Source organism: Xiphophorus maculatus, chromosome 15, assembly GCF_002775205.1.
Source record: "Xiphophorus maculatus strain JP 163 A chromosome 15, X_maculatus-5.0-male, whole genome shotgun sequence".
Taxonomy (NCBI): domain Eukaryota; kingdom Metazoa; phylum Chordata; class Actinopteri; order Cyprinodontiformes; family Poeciliidae; genus Xiphophorus; species Xiphophorus maculatus.
In genome coordinates, this window is record NC_036457.1 from 542,147 (window position 1) to 558,301 (window position 16,155).

A 16,155-nucleotide genomic window follows, 5' to 3' on the forward strand; every position below is an offset into this window, starting at 1 on the left:
GTAAAAGTAGAGTTACTTTCTCCCAGCACTATTACCTGCAGTGGCTGGGCAATATGGAAAGGGTTAGGGTTATCGAAAACCTAGTACTCCTAGTGTTAAAGTTTTGATGTGATGATAAGAACGATTCATTTAATCTTTTTATGTAACTGTAAGACTGTGACGTTCGCTGCATTTCCACTGACTAACTGCGCAATTTGACATTTTGAAAATAACTTTTGAAAAAAATTCTTGCCTTTCAATAAAAAGTTTTGTCGCTAGGATGAGTTTTTTTGTGGCTGTAACAAAATTTTATTATTTTGCAAAACTGCAATGGAAAAACTTTTTACGGATGACATTGGTCATGTGACCCACAACCGGATGTTACTACTGGCACAAACCATGAAGAAGGCGACGAAAGGAAGTAGTTGGAGGATGTTGGAGGAATATGTTTTTTTAATAACTTAGTCAGGTGTGATTTTAATTACATTTCTTAATTAAGGGAAACACTGCAATAACAAAATAGTCTTTTTCCAACATTAGCAAAATAAAGTTTTGTGCATGTTTATAATGAAAATGCATCTTATGTGTCATAGTAATTATAGTAATTACAAACACAAATTCTGCTCTTGAAAAACATTCCCATTTGTAACAAGCTTTTTTTAAGGACACCAGTTACATAAATATGTGTGATTTGTATCACTAAGCTGCACATTTTAAATGTGTTTTCAATATTTTGGGTATTTATTGATGCTTTCATTGAACAGACAGTGGAGAAAATAGGAAAACTGTCAATTCATATAATAGTTTAAACATTAATATTAGAAATTTGTTGTGGCAACGATAAATCAAAACTCATCTCATGTAAAGAATATCATGATAAATGATCAACAATACGATAAATACCAGAAGCTAATTATTTAATGAATTATTCAGTTTCTCTCCAGAAAATCTCCAACTCATTCAAATTCTCCAAGTCATAATTTTACAGAACTACAGCAAACAGATGTGTATTTTTCCTGAACTGGCGGTGCATCGCAGACATGCGCCGCTAAATAAAACATGCATCCTCCGCAGTTCTTCGCTGCTCAAACACAAACGCCCCGCTGCTGTCAGGACGCCCTGCAGCTCCGTCTCTCAGAGCTGAAGTCCTTCCAGGGGTTCCCATCCACTAGCCCGCCCGGCTGCCTGACATTATCACGGAGGGCGGAGGGAGGAAGAGGAGAAGGGCGGGAGGGAGGAGAGAGAACGAGAGTTGAGACGTCGCTTCCTCACTTGGCTGCATTCGGTTTACCGACACCGGAGAAGCGACCATGCTGTGGAAACTAGTTGAGAATGTCAAGTATGAAGATATTTACGAGGTAACGTTTCCATCCAGCTGTTTGTGACGTTGGGAGCTTGGCGGACTGATTAGAAAAATGGTTTTATTTTATTTTTTTAAATTGTGCAACTAAAGTGTTTTTCTGACAGGTTTTAGGCCTGCGTGGGATTTTTTTAAAATGCTGTATAAATTAGGACGTGGAAATTTTTCAGTTGTTGGAATATTTAAAGTATCTGCTTTTTGTTTTATGTAGCATGTAGTTAGCAAAATCTTTAGCGTTTGTATTTTCTTTTTCAATCTTTTACAGCTAATCACTGGTTAGTAACGTCAAAAGCTATTTCAGACTGAAATGAAAGACTTCTGGGTGATTAAAAGTGGTGCTGAAAAGCCACCAAATGTAGAAATACAAAGAAAAGGTTTAAATTAAGGTTTGGAAACTTGCTGGACAGTAGATCTAATTTGAAGCAGCGCAGGGTGTAAGTCTGTAAAAACATGCAAATATTTTTTACTTTCATCCAAAAGCAAAAATTGGCCTTTTTATTTTATTTTTTAAGAACTGTGACAAGAAGGAGGCGAAACGGAGATATCAGGAGGAGAATTACGCAGCGCGCGCTGGGAGAGAAATGCTTGAACCGGCTCGCGCTGAATGGACTCGAGCACAATGAGCACGAGGCCCCACGCAGCCTCGAGCCCGGTGGGGAGCCCTTGTCTCGTGCAGCACATGGCTTTTCTCCCACGGTGCGTGGGGACGGGAGGATGGAATGTTGTTAAACAAGTCATCCAAAAAGGGCAAAGAGCGGCCGCGAAGCCCCGCGAAGCCCCGCGAAGCCCCGCGACATCTACCTTAATCGCTTCTTTAAACTCGTGACATCATTCACGCGCCACGCCGGGTCGTTTGCAAGAAGAAAGAAAGAAAGAAAGAAAGAAAGAAAGAAAGAAAGAAAGAAAGAAAGAAAGAAAGAAAGAAAGAAAGAAAGAAAGAAAGAAAGAAAGAAAGAAAGAAAGAAAGAAAGAAAGAAAGAAAGAAAGAAAGAAAGAAAGAAAGAAAGAAAGAAAGAAAGAAAGAAAGAAAGAAAGAAAGAAAGAAAGAAAGAAAGAAAGAAACGGATTTGGAAGCCAGATTTAGATTTATAAATTGGTTGTTTGACATTCGGGGTGAACTTCGGATGAGAAATCCTAAACAGAGTGAATTAGGTCTGACTTTCATTGTCCAAAATGTTTACGCAGAAATTATTGGCGCAAAAATGTCTCCTGGTGCGAGAAGGCGTGATTAACTGCGTCAGATTTGTCCCCGAAGTGCCAATAGTCCGAGGGGAAATCCCCACTTTCTCCTCCGAGAGCGAGCGACTTCTCTCCTGTCTCCTCTCGGCTCTCCACGGGATTTCAACGTCACTCACGGCTGCGCGGTCGGCTTCACGCTCCATGTGTCGCCAGTCCCCTGCCACGGCGCGCATTAATATTCCTGTAAGTCTCAGTCATGAATAACAATTACACCGAGCACCGGGGGTAGAGGCGGGAGCGCGGCGCTCACAGTCACTCAGAGCGGCGGCAGCTCCGGGCGCAGGACGGTTCTGCGTGGCCTGCCCGCAGACACTCAGGTTTCTGCTTTCACCTGGAATGAGCCTGTTTGTCTTCCTTCGACCAAACACGTCCTGGTTTGTGTTATTTCACTCTGAACGCGCGTCGGCTGCCAGCACACGTTACAGATGTTAGTTCATCCCTACTCCACTGGGGTGAGTTTTCCTCCAGACTGGAAGGTTTGTACAGCAGGTGTTAACAGTTCCGCTTCAGGCTTTTTCATGTGTTTTTGTCCGGGAGCCTCATGTTTTAAGATGATTTCAGTCCTTTGAAACGTGCGTCCTCTAACAAAGTCTAACTTTTTAATGCTTGTTTTATGCACGCTGTTAAAGGACCGGCATGACGGTGTCTCAAGCCACAGTTCGCGCCTGTCCCAGCTGGGCTCGGTGTCGCACGCCGGACCTTACTCCAGCGCGCCGCCGCTGTCTCATGCGCCTTCCTCGGACTTCCAGCCGCCATACTTCCCTCCGCCATACCAGCCGCTCGCTCACTACCAGAGCCAGGACCCGTACTCCCACGTCAGCGACCCGTACTCCCTGAACTCGCTCCATCAGAGCCAGCAGGGCGCATGGGGCGCGCGTCAGCGGCAGGACGCCGCCGGGGACCGGATGGAGAGCTCGGCTCTGCTGGCGCAGCCTCGGGCCTCTCTGCCGCAGCTTTCCGGGCTGGACCCACGGCGGGATTACGGTGGCGTGCGGCGGCCTGACGTGCTGCTGCACTCCGCACATCCGGGACTGGAGCCCGGCATGGGAGACGGACTGCTGCACGGTCTGCACGGCATGGAGGATGTTCAGGTGAGCGAAAGAAAACTGAATGTTCAGATTTACAGAACCTGGACTGCACTTTTTTTTTTTTTTTTTTTTTTGTATTTCAGATGTTTAAACATTTCTTTATTTTTAAAGCTGCTATTTTAATTTTTTTATCATAAAACCCTTAGAAATGTGGATAACAACGCTCTTACTTTTAAACAACGAAATACAAACCAAGATGAGGCGGATGTTCCTGGTGTTTTTTCCTCTTTAGCTCCGCATATTTCGCGCATCTTTGCGGGTGAAGGTGGCTGAAGTGAGAGCAGCTCCCTCATGGCTGGATGCTCTCAGCTGTAGTCTGACCCGCAAAAGGCCCGCAGCTAAAATAAACCATCTCCAGGCTGCTTGTTTCCAAAAGGCAAAGATTCGGATACGTGCGTAAAACTGGCTTCTTGCGTTAGAGCGCAGAACACAAATCTAACTGATGTGATTACTTTTCTAAATTCACCAAATTAAGTTATTAAATAACCAGTAAAATATATCAAGTACTTAAAAAGTGAGCTATTAGTGATATTGGGCATCAAAAATAAAAAAAGTTCAGCTTCTCTTCTGACCACTTCGAAGAATAAATATGTCATTACTTTTATTGTTGTTATTTTATTTATTTAGGGTTTTATTTCAGGTTATTTTCATTTTATTTTGTCTTATTTTTAAGATCTTGTGAAAAATTGGCTTCATGGTCAGCTGTGCAGGATTTCGTTTCCCCTCAGGGCGACGCCATCATGAGCTGTTTGTCATTTAGCCACCGATATAACCCAGATCCCTCCATGCTTTCATGTTTTCTTATACGTTAACAAAATGATGGAACTTTATTTCCAAGCATTTATTCTTTCATTTATTTATTTTATCTTGAAGATTCAAGTTAAATTATAACAACAACTCACTGAAAACCCAGATTCCCCTAAATTAATATGATTGATTCCGGTTTGGTAATAATTTCTTGCAGATTCTTATAATAAAACGTCAGATGTTTTAATAACTTTTTAAAGTTTTAATGACGTAAAGCACCTTAAACTGCCTGGTTGCTGAAACGTAAAACACAAATAAACTTGATTAATTTTATAAATCTGGTCTGAATATAATAATCTCTTCCATTCGGTGCGGCTGATGGATTGTTTTCTTTTCTTCCTCCAGTTGCACATGAACGAGCCAAGCAGAGCTTGGCTGTTTAGTTATTAAATCGTGAGTAATTCTGTATGAACCAGGCTGTAATGGTTTGTATTTATCTCGGATCTAACAGACCATCGAAGACGCCAACGGAACCAACATCCTGGATCAATCCGTAATTAAGAAAGGTACGCACTCTGCTTTTCTATTTGTCATTCTAGAACATAGGAAAGCAATGCTTTCATACAATTTATCTATATATCTGCGTAAACTGGAAAACGAATACAATATTTATAAGTTGACTATAGAGTTTAATTTAAACAATGCATATATTTTACACCATGTTTGTTATGTTTTTGATTATTGCTCTTTCGGTTTTTTGTGTAAGACTCGGAGGTTTCTGCAGAATGCTTTGTATTCCGATTAGTTTTAGCGTGAATTAGCGTGGCTGTATTTTGGCTCCTGAGGGCCACGCTGGTCCCCCAGTCCACGCGGAGCAGTTTGGAGCCGAGTTAACGACCCCCGGTATATTGACTGGCAGGCAGTGTGTTGCTGACAGGCTGCCGCGGCGATGTGCGGTGATTTAGTTACGGGATGTTGAGTGACTGAGCTCCCCGCGGGGCATTTAAGCCGCTGATGTAATAAATGGCACCGCTCACGGAGATCTCGTGAGCTCGTTTAGAGCTAATCTGCGGTATTATCCCCCGTGGAGCCATCAGGAGGGGGAGAAAAAAGAACGACAGACAAGAAAAAGCTCCATTGCTTCGGCCGCTTTACGGATCCGGAGGACGGTGGTCCGCTTGGTTGGTTGGATGCTTGACGCCATTAACGGGGCGGAGGGGCTTCCGGTGGTAAACTGGCCGTGGAGAGGAAACTGGGAGGTGGTTAATGCGATCTGAGAACTCGAGCCAATCAACAATCGATAATACTATAATGAGAATGTCGCGCGACATTAAATAACAGCAAATCCCCGGCACGTGTCGCTTCATTAGGCCAAGACCGCCTCCTGAGCGCGCGTGGCTTCACTGGAAATGCTACCAATAATAATAATAATAATAATAATAATAATAATAAAATACATTTAAAGCGTGTTAAACTGTCCTATAGGTGTTGTAACTCCGTGTCGCCGCCCTCTTTCAGTCCCCATGCCCCCCAAGAACATGGGTTCCCTGATGCTCGGCAAGGACGGCCTGATCGGCGGAGTCACCGTCAACATTAATGAGGTGTTCTGCTCGGTACCGGGCCGCCTGTCGCTGCTCAGCTCCACCTCCAAGTACAAAGTGACCGTAGGGGAGGTGCAGAGGAGGCTGTCTCCACCTGAGTGCCTCAACGCCTCTCTGCTAGGAGGCGTGCTGAGGAGGTACAAACTGCGCTACTTGAACCATCTGCAATTACTTACCTTATTACCAATGTTAGTTTTTACTTTTTAAGTTTGAATGAATTCCTAATTTTTTTCTCCCTGCAGAGCAAAGTCTAAAAACGGTGGCAAATGCCTAAGAGAAAAACTGGAGAAGATCGGATTGAATCTTCCAGCTGGGAGACGTAAAGCGGCCAACGTCACGTTACTAACGTCTCTTGTAGAAGGTGACTGCGACACTGCTGTCTGTTTTCCTTTAAAAAACTGTAGAATGTACCCAAAAAAACACACACCCAAAAATAAGGGGGTCCAGTTGCATGAAAAATAATCAATATTAAAAAAATAATTAGTGTGATCTAATTAGCTTGTGTTCCTTCAACTTGGACAAGAGAAGTTGCGCATTTTTCACTTGAACTTTCACCTTAAACTGCAAAACCCTGCTCAATATGTCGCCTGAAAACATGACAGCCTGAGTTTTGATCAGTTATTGAGTTCCTATGAATTATATTATTTTATTAAATTCCATAGTTTGACGTTAGTTTTTGCGCTAGTTTAGATCCAGAGTGCGTATTTGTGTTGTTAGTGCGCACACTAACTGCTGTTCCCCGCAGGTGAGGCGGTGCACCTGGCCCGGGACTTCGGCTACATCTGCGAGACGGAGTTTCCCACGAAAGCTGTGAGCGAGTACCTGAACCGGCAACATGCGGACCCCAACGAGCTGCACACGCGGAAAAACATGCTGCTGGCCACAAAGTGAGTCCCGCGGACCGGCTCCTTATTTTTACCTTAACCTTTAACACAGACGTTTCAGTTTCAACATTTCTTTGAACAACATTTACATTTAAGGTTTTAATGGCAAGAATTTAATTTTGTGAGCTCAAAAATGTCAATATTTCTTTCTGAGTCACATTACGTTTACAAAAAGCAGCTCATTACGCGGTGCATTTATTGGCTGAGGATCATATTACATGTTAAAACGGTTCTTTCTCTTATTACCTGCATGGGCCCAGAAGCCCAACCTGAGAAAAACTCAGATGTTTGGTGTCTCTTCAGAAGCCAGATCTAAAGATCATTTGGAAAGCAGATCTCTCTAATAAAACCTTTTGGGCTCAATGTGGATTAAACCTGTAATCATGAGGACAAATGCCCCTCTGAACATTTAATTTGGTTGGAGCATGTTGGAAAATTAACAGAAGTGTGCATTAAAATCACTAAAGGTAAAATGAAAAAAGTATGCCTTTTTCGCTTTTATTAATCTCGACCTTATTAAAGCAAAATTATATGTGTTTATCTGATAGGAATCCACTTACATCAGCTGCTGCAATCAAACATTTTTAAACATACTGTACTTTAACTTCTCATCTTTGGATAAATGTGTGTGAACTTCCTTTGTTTTGGCATTTTTAGGGAAATTTAACCTGTTTCTGTTTGTTTTTGGTGCATTTTTGTTCAGTGGTATTGTGGCAGAAATTATAAACTGCATATATAATAGATATTTTTCATATTTACTTTTGATGGTGACATTTGGAAAGCAGATTTTACTAATAAAACCTCTTGGGCTCAATGTGGATTAAACCTGTAATAATGTCAGTCTAAATATTTAATTTGGTTCAAGCATGTTAGAAATTAGTAGAAATCAGGCAAGCTAAAGGTAAAATGAAAAATATATGCCTTTTATTTTTTTTTATTAGACTTGACCTTATTAAAGTAAAACTATATGGCTTATCTGACAGGAATCCACTTACATCAGATGCTGCAATCAAGCAGTTCTACATTATTTGTTTGAAATAACGTGTCCGAACTTAATTTGTTTTGACATTTTTAGGAAATCCTAACCCTTTTTTTGTTTGTTTTTGGCACATTTTTGTTCAATAGTATCAATAGAAAATAGTAGTAGTAGAAATTATAAACTGCATATGCAACAGATATTTTTCATATTTTCTTTCGAGGTTTCCAAGTTTAACAACTTCAAATCACCAAACAAAGACCCTTTCTTGTATTTTTGGCTTGCATAAATAGGGCTGTCTGCAAGCTTGCACTGGATAAACCATCTGCCTGCGTGCGTGTGTGTGTGTGTGTGTGTGTGTGTGTGGGTGTGTGTGTGTGTGTGCGTGTGTGTGCAGAACTGCATGCACGGTGGTTGTTTGGTGGTGGATGTTTGATGCCCAGATTCAGACCTGTTCCAACAGTGTGTCGGCACTGCCTGTTAGAAATTCATTATTTAGCAGTGGAGTGTTTCAAGTCATCAGAAAACAACAGCGAGAGCCCTGAGTGTTGCCCCGGGTTACGGCTTCTCCGCTCTTACTCCCATAACCCCAGCTGGGCTCGGCCTGCACAGCCTGTCACTCATTTAGCTCTACCCTTAGGCCACCTCCAGCCTGACTCGGTGTGTGTGTGTGTGTGTGTGAGAGTGTGTGTGAGTGAGAGAGAAAGAGAGTCTGAGCATGAACCTGTAACGGTAAGAAGGAGAGCTCCTGAATATGAAATGTGGGCCTCAACCAGGGAATGGTTTGGGTGAAAAGTAATAAGCAGAATGAGGTGAAAAGGTGATTTTATTTCACCCTAACATAAAAAAAAAGATCAGTGAGCCTCAATCGATCACGCCAATATACATTTTAATTCTGTTATTAGTTTTTATTTAAATAGCTTTAATCCACAACAAATACAAAGGCACTTTAGTTTATTTTTTTTAGTCATATCCAGTTTGGTTCAATTCAGGTCAAATACAGTCCAATAATGTGGTCAGTTTCAGAACCAAGTCCAGATCAATCCTCTCAAAATTACAAAAAAATTTAGTCAAATTATTTTAATTACATAATTCACGTATTATTTTTTAGTTAAATGCAGTCTGATGACAAAGAGTTGGTGCTTCACCTGCAGGAAATTAAAATGAAATGTGAAGAAATAAAAAAAAGCAAATAAATTAATAAATAGACTTAACATTAACATTGAATAATTTTGAACAAGTTCATCATTTTTTAAACAATTCTTTTACCTAAAAACACAGTTTGACAGACAAATAGTGAGATTGAACTGATTTGTTTTATTACTTATTGTGGTATTTTTTCTGGTTATTTCACTGTGGCTGTAAATTTTAATTTTAGTTAGAAATGAAAGTGAGGTATAAAGACTTTCTTCCTCTGTAGAAATGAAACAAGAATTTAAAAACATCTAATTGAAAAGAAATTGTTCATGTTGTAGAAGAAATCCAACAGCATCTTTCAATTAAATCTGACCAAATAACATCGAGGAAATGATTTTTATTTCTCAGTTTCCCACCATGTTGTTGAGAAACCCTTTAATGCAACAAATTGTTTAAAATTTGTGAACGAAGCTCAGTTAGCATTGGCTTCCCTTTCTTGAAAAGACAGAAAAATATTTCATTCCAAATGTGTCAAAATAGCTGAAAAGTGAAACATTGAAGGCAATCAGGACATTTTGCTGATGTTGAAATTAAAAGTTGTCAGAGATCATTAAGTTTGGCAAACACAGCCTGACTCTCAGTAACTTTGTTGAACCTAAATGTGAAAAGCGCATAAAGGTAACATTTTTAAAATACTTTTCTGTAAATAATGACGATGACTGGATGTCCTGAAATATCGCTAGAAGAATTGCAATTTAGGGGACTTTTATGAATGTTTGTGAAGCTGGATGACAATAAGATTCATCTTGTTTTCTGATCTGTGAAACTAAACTGAACTAGAAATATTATCTATATTAGCATTTGAAGAAAACCTAAACAACATTCCTAACTTCAGGCAAACCTAAAAATCTTCATTAAGTAAATTTTTTAAATGTAAATATTCTGATTCTGTAATATGTGATTTCTGTGACGTTTGAGTGGGACTATCTTCCTCCAAACATTTTATCCAAAATGCGTCTCGGTGTGCCGTTAAGAGATTTGGTTGCATAAATCCAAACATGAGCGATCGTTGCGTTTCCAAACTGAACCCTGAGACTCCCAGTCAGCTGTGAAATGGTTTAAGTGTAGCATTATTCAAATCTCCCACAAAAAATGACAGTAATCACATTCAGATCAAATTATGGGGTTGCAACATTTGGGGGGCCTGGAGGAAATCTCAGGCTCTGAGGACGCTGCCCATTCTGCCTGATTGGTAATTAAGGGCGCCTGCGTTTTGTGTCAGTCAAGATTCACATGGAAACAATGAATAAACCTGTAACTCATATCACAAAACTATTTAAACTACATTTTGTCACATTTTCTCACTTTATAACTAAAAACATTGAAGTTTCATGCGATAAACTAAAGGAAAATAGTGCATAATAGTGAAGTGGATAAAAGCAATAAAACTCTGAAAACTGGAGGGATTTCTATCCTATCCCCTTTACTCTGGTACCTTAAAGTAAAATCCATGTTCCTAGAAGTGTTACTTAGTTATTTATACTGTGATTAATACAGACAGGAGAACATTTAATTTACCAGATTTAAATATACATTTGACTTTATTTACAAGGATCAGAGTAAAGAGGCTGAACAAAAATGAGAAATGTGAAACGTTTTCCTTTCTTTTAGCAATTATGCTTCGTATTTCATAAAATATCATCACCTAATAAATAAAATGAACTAAAACATAGGGAAACTCTAAACAATATGTTTCTTTACCAAAACACATTTACTAAAAGGCCAATTTTTACCTGAAAAAAACCAAACATGATTTTTCCTTCCACTCTACAATTCATACTGGTTCATCACTTAAAATCCCAGTGAAACCCTTTGAAGTTTGTGGCTGAATGTGACAAAAGTTCAGAAAGGGTTTGTTTGTTGTTTGCAACCTTTAGGAAAAGAAACTAATTGAGAATAAAAATCTCTTTTGCAAGAGTGTTCTGAGCTATAAAACAGCAAAACAAGACAAATAAAACCGACGTAGCTTCTATTTAAAGGGGACCTATTAAGCTAAACTTACATTTTGTGTGTTTTTGAACTTCCATTGGGTCTCAACTGCTTCAAAAAACAACCTAAGAGCTTAAAGAAAAACACCGAGTTATTTTATTTTTTGGCAATAACTTAATGTTTTTTGGTGTTTGGAAAATGAGCAGTTTCAAAAACTTCCAGAATGTAACGTCACAAGCCAGCAGGTACTGCCCTGTTACCTAGCAACCCGAGCAAAGTTCTGCCCGTTACCTAGCAACCTAAACTGAGCTCCAGCAATTTTAGTCAGCAGGCTTAACCACTGTATTCACTGAACAATGGCTGCTGGAAAAAGACAAGACTTTTGTTGTTGACTTAACATCCAGAAACCACTTACTGCATTCTTGTTGGTTGTGCAGGAGGCTCTACTTCTGTTTTTCAAAGATGTATGGTTGTGTAATTGTGCATCTGTTTGCAGCTGTTTTTACGTGGAAGTGTAAGCCAGAAGTTGGGGGGTGCGGCCAGCAGCTTATTTGGATTTAAATTGACAAATCTCATTATGTAAGAATGATTTTGTGCACAAAATGTAATGAACATGTTTGGTATAGACCGTATTGATCTAACCTAACCTGTTCAAGGAAGTACAACCAGCGGTAATGACAGCAAGAAGAGCCATATTTTGGAGAAACTGACGCAGATTTCCCTGTCTTTCCCTGGCAGACAGCTGTGTAAGGAGTTCACGGACCTGCTGGCCCAGGACAGGACTCCGCTGGGAAACTCCAGGCCGACCCCCATCCTGGAACCCGGCATCCAAAGCTGCCTATCCCACTTCTCCTTCATCACACACGGCTTCGGCTCACCCGCCATCTGCGCCGCGCTCACCGCCCTGCAGAACTACCTCACCGAGGCTCTCAAAGGACTCGACAAGATGTTCCTCAACAACCCGCCCAACAGCCGGCACGGGGACGCGGGCGGCAAGGCCGGCGACAAAGAGGAAAAACTGCGGAAATGAAGCCGGCGCAGAAAGGGGGAGTGATGGAGGAGAGGCGGGAGGGAGGCCGACACGCTGACTGAGACGTTACACCGTTTCTCGTAGCTTCTACAGCGCCGCCGCCGCCACCCTGCCACACACACGGCTGAGGTGGAGGACAGGGAAGGCTTGGCGTGGAGGAAGACACCCGTGGGCCAGTGTCTGAACGCACGGAGGGATTTTTCATCTGTGTTACGTTCTTCTCATCCCCCCCCCCCCCCCCCCAAGGACATGGTGGTTACTGTGTTCCATCCATTTTGCTCCCCCCGCCTGCATCCTGTGAGACTGAGATGCTGCGAGCAAACGACATCGTGAGTGTGTGTGAGAGAGAGTGTGAGAAAGTGTGTGCTTGTGTCTGTCTTCACACCGAAACAGAAGGGGAAAAAAAGCGTTGTGGGTTTGGAGATCCTTTTTTTTTTTTTTTTTGTGCTGCAGCATCTATCTGTGAAACTGGCTGGGTATTTAACGAGACTCCAATGAGGGACAGCGTTAATTTATGTGTGTAAATATTAATTTATAATTATTTAAGTTGATTTAATAGGTGCGCCAGCTGCTTTGGGGTCGACCTATTTATATGTGATTTGACCTTTGTGAGCCAGTGGGGAGGGAGAGGGCAGGACTCGTTCAGTGTTTTTCTGTTCTTATAGAGCTGTTGTCATGGTGATGATGATGATGATGATGATGATGATGATGATAATGATGGGTAGACATGCTTCTAATTGTCCAGTGATTTCATTTCTATCATATTGATAATAAACCATGTGTTTTATAATGTCAGGTGTGCAGCCTGAGCTTTTCCTCTTGGAAGTCCAACTTGAGGCTGAATCCTGTTTCCCCCGAAGTTTCTGTCATCGTTTGGAAACTCAAATGACCAAAATAACAAAAATATTTTGATATTATGCTCAAAATATCCCACCAAGAAATAGGACAGATGGATTATTAGCTCCCACTGTTTCCCAATTTGTAAACAAATGTGACCTAATATGGTCGTTTTTATCGAGGGGATTTAAATTTCACACTTAAGTAACCGAGAATAAAACTCTTTAGCTGCTGAAAAAGAAACTTACTTTAACTTTAGTAGATTCAAATTCAAGTTTAGATTTGTGAAAACTTTACTTTATGCAGCGTATTTCCTCAAACAAATCTGACTTTAGGTATTCTAGTTGTCAAACGTGCTTGAAGTTTTTCATAATTAGACTTACTGCAACTTTACTCATGTCAAAACTTTATATATAATTTTTTTTAGTCAATATACTTTAAACTAGACACTGTTAGCTTCCTAAAATAATGACCTACATCTTTGTTTGTCTAACACACTTGGTTTCTCTTTGTTTTGCCTAAATCAATTTTGGCAAAAAGTTGCTCCATTATAACACAAAAGTGACAATATTACAGTAATTTATTCTTGACATCATCTTTTAAACAGTTATGTTTTCCTTTAACTAAAGAAAACGACATCGTTATGCATCAAAGCAAACAATATAAATATTATTGTGTTCAGTTGAGTTACTTCTTTTTTGCGGTATCCCAGTAAAGGGGTTGACAATAAAAGCATGCCACACTTTTCAGATTTTTCGAAGTAAAAAAGTAAGATTTAGAAAAGTTTTCTGTGCGTTTGTTTTGATAACCCATAAAATGTAGATTTCATGATGTTGTTCACTTACGTCTTAAATCAAACCTTGACAGAATTTATGCCGTGAACAATGTAGCTAATTTGGACTTTATTTAGGAGTGTCATAATAAAGGGGCTGAATACAAATGCACACCACAGTTCTTTTTGTTTGCAAAGATATTTTTAAAAGCTCGTAACATCATTTCCCCACTTCACAGTTATGCTCTATTTTGTGGTAGTTTCTCTCATTATGTCCCATCGCCCCAACAATAAAACACGGTAGTGGCTGCATCATGCTGTGGTCATGCCAGCATTCACCTCAAATTAGATTTTAAACTGGTTTCTGTAGTTTTACACTTCCATATTCATAATATATTTTAAACTGGCTTAGCAGAATGTTTTTTTTTTTTTTTTGGTTATTGTTTTGGGAGTTTTGTTTTGAGGATAATATTGAATAAATAAGAAACCGTAGATGTGCATCAAACCACACAATTCCTTAGTTATTTTATAGATTTTATATTGTCTTCTACGCAATTGAAATATGTTAACCAATGTTTCCATTTCATTTCCAGGCTTCCCATCACACTCTGTAAATTTGTAATGAGCAAAGCAGCATGAAATTGGATTCAGTTTAAGTGTTTGAGTTCGACTTGAGTTCATTTCATTTCCCTAAAAAACTCCTCATGCAAACACCTTCAAGTGAAGCATCTTACATATTTTCAGAGAGAAAAAGCTGCAAACAGCAGAGAAATGTGCCAAATTATGTTAAAATTCACCATTAAATGAAATATTCTAACAGGTCACAATTTGGAAAACCAAACCTTAAAAACTGATGGAACTGATTTCTCAGATGATTATAATATTGATTTTATTTTAAATCGCCAAGTAAGAAATGATTTGAATCTAACTGGAGAGAAAACTTTTAAAAAACTGCATGAGATGCGACAAAGAACGGCTGCTTACCAAGAGTTTTTCTTCTTCTTCTTCTAGGGAGATAATTGGCATAATTTTCCGTCAGTGGGATTTTATTTTTTTTTCCAGGGAGAGGCTTTCCTCTGAAGCGAGGGCCTTATTTTGCGGGAACAGCATGGTGCCTTGCGGGCCTCGACATCCGCAGCCGGTGCGCTAATGACGACCCAACGCTGGGCTCGCATGAGGAGGAGGGGGGAGCGGCGCAGAGAGAGAACATGCGGAAAGAAAGCTAATGAGAAAGGCAGAGACACGGGGAGAAAGAAAATAGGCTGACCGCAGGATGAAAGTGTCCTGCGGGCGCAGCGTGACCCGTGGAGCGGAACGCGGTGTGACGCAGGTGCAGAGTTCAGCAGCCGCGTGTCCGCGAGCGATTCCAGCTCAACAAAAGGCAGGAAGCTGCAGAGCATCAGGGGCCACGAGACCGACAGGTTGGCTGGGGAAAAAATGAGCAGAGAAAACATCTGAGGAAGGGATTCAATATTTCATTTTAACTAATGCTGCACTTTTTAAAGCAGCCCTCATCTTTCTGGCTTGGGTCAATTTTGTTATTGATAAAACAAAAATATCAATGAAAGCATGCGTCTATGAGTTGCACAGAAACCGAGACAACATTCCTAGAACCAGCATAAAAGGATTTAAAGAAACTTTTGCTTCCTTTAATTATATAAGCCTGAAAAATGAAAAATAGGAGTTTACTTTTTACTTTACTGGTGGCTTTAAACGCAAACAAATGCAAATTAAAGGGAATGGAAGTGAGCATACCTTAATCATATAAGTCATAAAGTACTTTTATAGCTTATTTTGGTCTTTTTTCAAACTATTTTGGGAGGCGAAGTTTTATTTTAAAGGTTTGAAACTTTAATTCCTGCTTTAATGTGCAAAACTAAACTGAAACTGATTTCATCCAAGCAAAACTAAAAGATTACAAATTGATATGAAAACAATTAACACTTTTCTCACCTGGACTGTAGCTGAATCTTAACATATGACTTTAAAATAACATTAAAATAGTATTTCTTAGTGATCTCAATTCATGCTGTATTATTACAGAAAGAATCCAAAAAGTTTCTACATGAATAGAAGTTACATTAACTTTAATGTTTCTTTGCATTCATAAATTATTGTGTGAGTTAGTACAAAATGGAGCGAAAAGTTAGATAAACAGTTGAATATTCACATTTTTTAAAAATGTATTTCATTTCTTCAAATTGTGAACACGACAGTTTAATGAAAAAGTCTACAATGTTGAAATTAGTTTTAGATTCTGAGATGAGATTAAAAGATAAATTTAATTACAAGCAACCCTCCAGCAGTCAACAACTGATGTTTTTTTAAATTATTGAATTTTATAGTGAATCTCTTTCAAAACAGTCAAAGTGAGAATTAAAAAACTAAAACAATAAAAATAAATCCACACCAAACAGCCATTCACCTGTCCTGCAGTTAAAAAAATAAACCTAAAGTCTTTCAGCTAACAACAGAGAACCAAAGTTCACCATAAATAAAAGTAAAATCTGGACAGA

At 39.7% G+C, this 16,155-nt stretch overlaps 1 protein-coding gene across 6 annotated transcripts; it reads left to right on the top strand.

The window, feature by feature from the left end:
- Positions 1 to 1,101: 1,101 nt before the first annotated feature.
- Positions 1,102 to 13,809, top strand: tfap2b (transcription factor AP-2 beta). Of its 6 annotated transcripts, none has more exons than XM_023347946.1 (7): positions 1,102 to 1,337; positions 3,208 to 3,669; positions 4,925 to 4,979; positions 5,899 to 6,151; positions 6,257 to 6,375; positions 6,760 to 6,901; positions 11,739 to 13,809. In XM_023347946.1, exons 1-7 carry the CDS (start codon positions 1,290 to 1,292, stop codon positions 12,028 to 12,030), a joined length of 1,371 nt encoding a protein of 456 aa, XP_023203714.1. In that variant the 5' UTR covers positions 1,102 to 1,289; the 3' UTR covers positions 12,031 to 13,809. The 6 variants fall into 6 exon arrangements, with proteins under 6 accessions (XP_023203714.1, XP_005803474.2, XP_023203712.1 ...); XM_005803417.3 differs by having other exon boundaries at positions 1,104 to 1,337; positions 5,932 to 6,151; positions 11,739 to 13,808; XM_023347944.1 differs by lacking the exon at positions 1,102 to 1,337 and adding an exon at positions 2,398 to 3,054.
- The last annotated feature ends 2,346 nt before the right edge of the window (positions 13,810 to 16,155 follow it).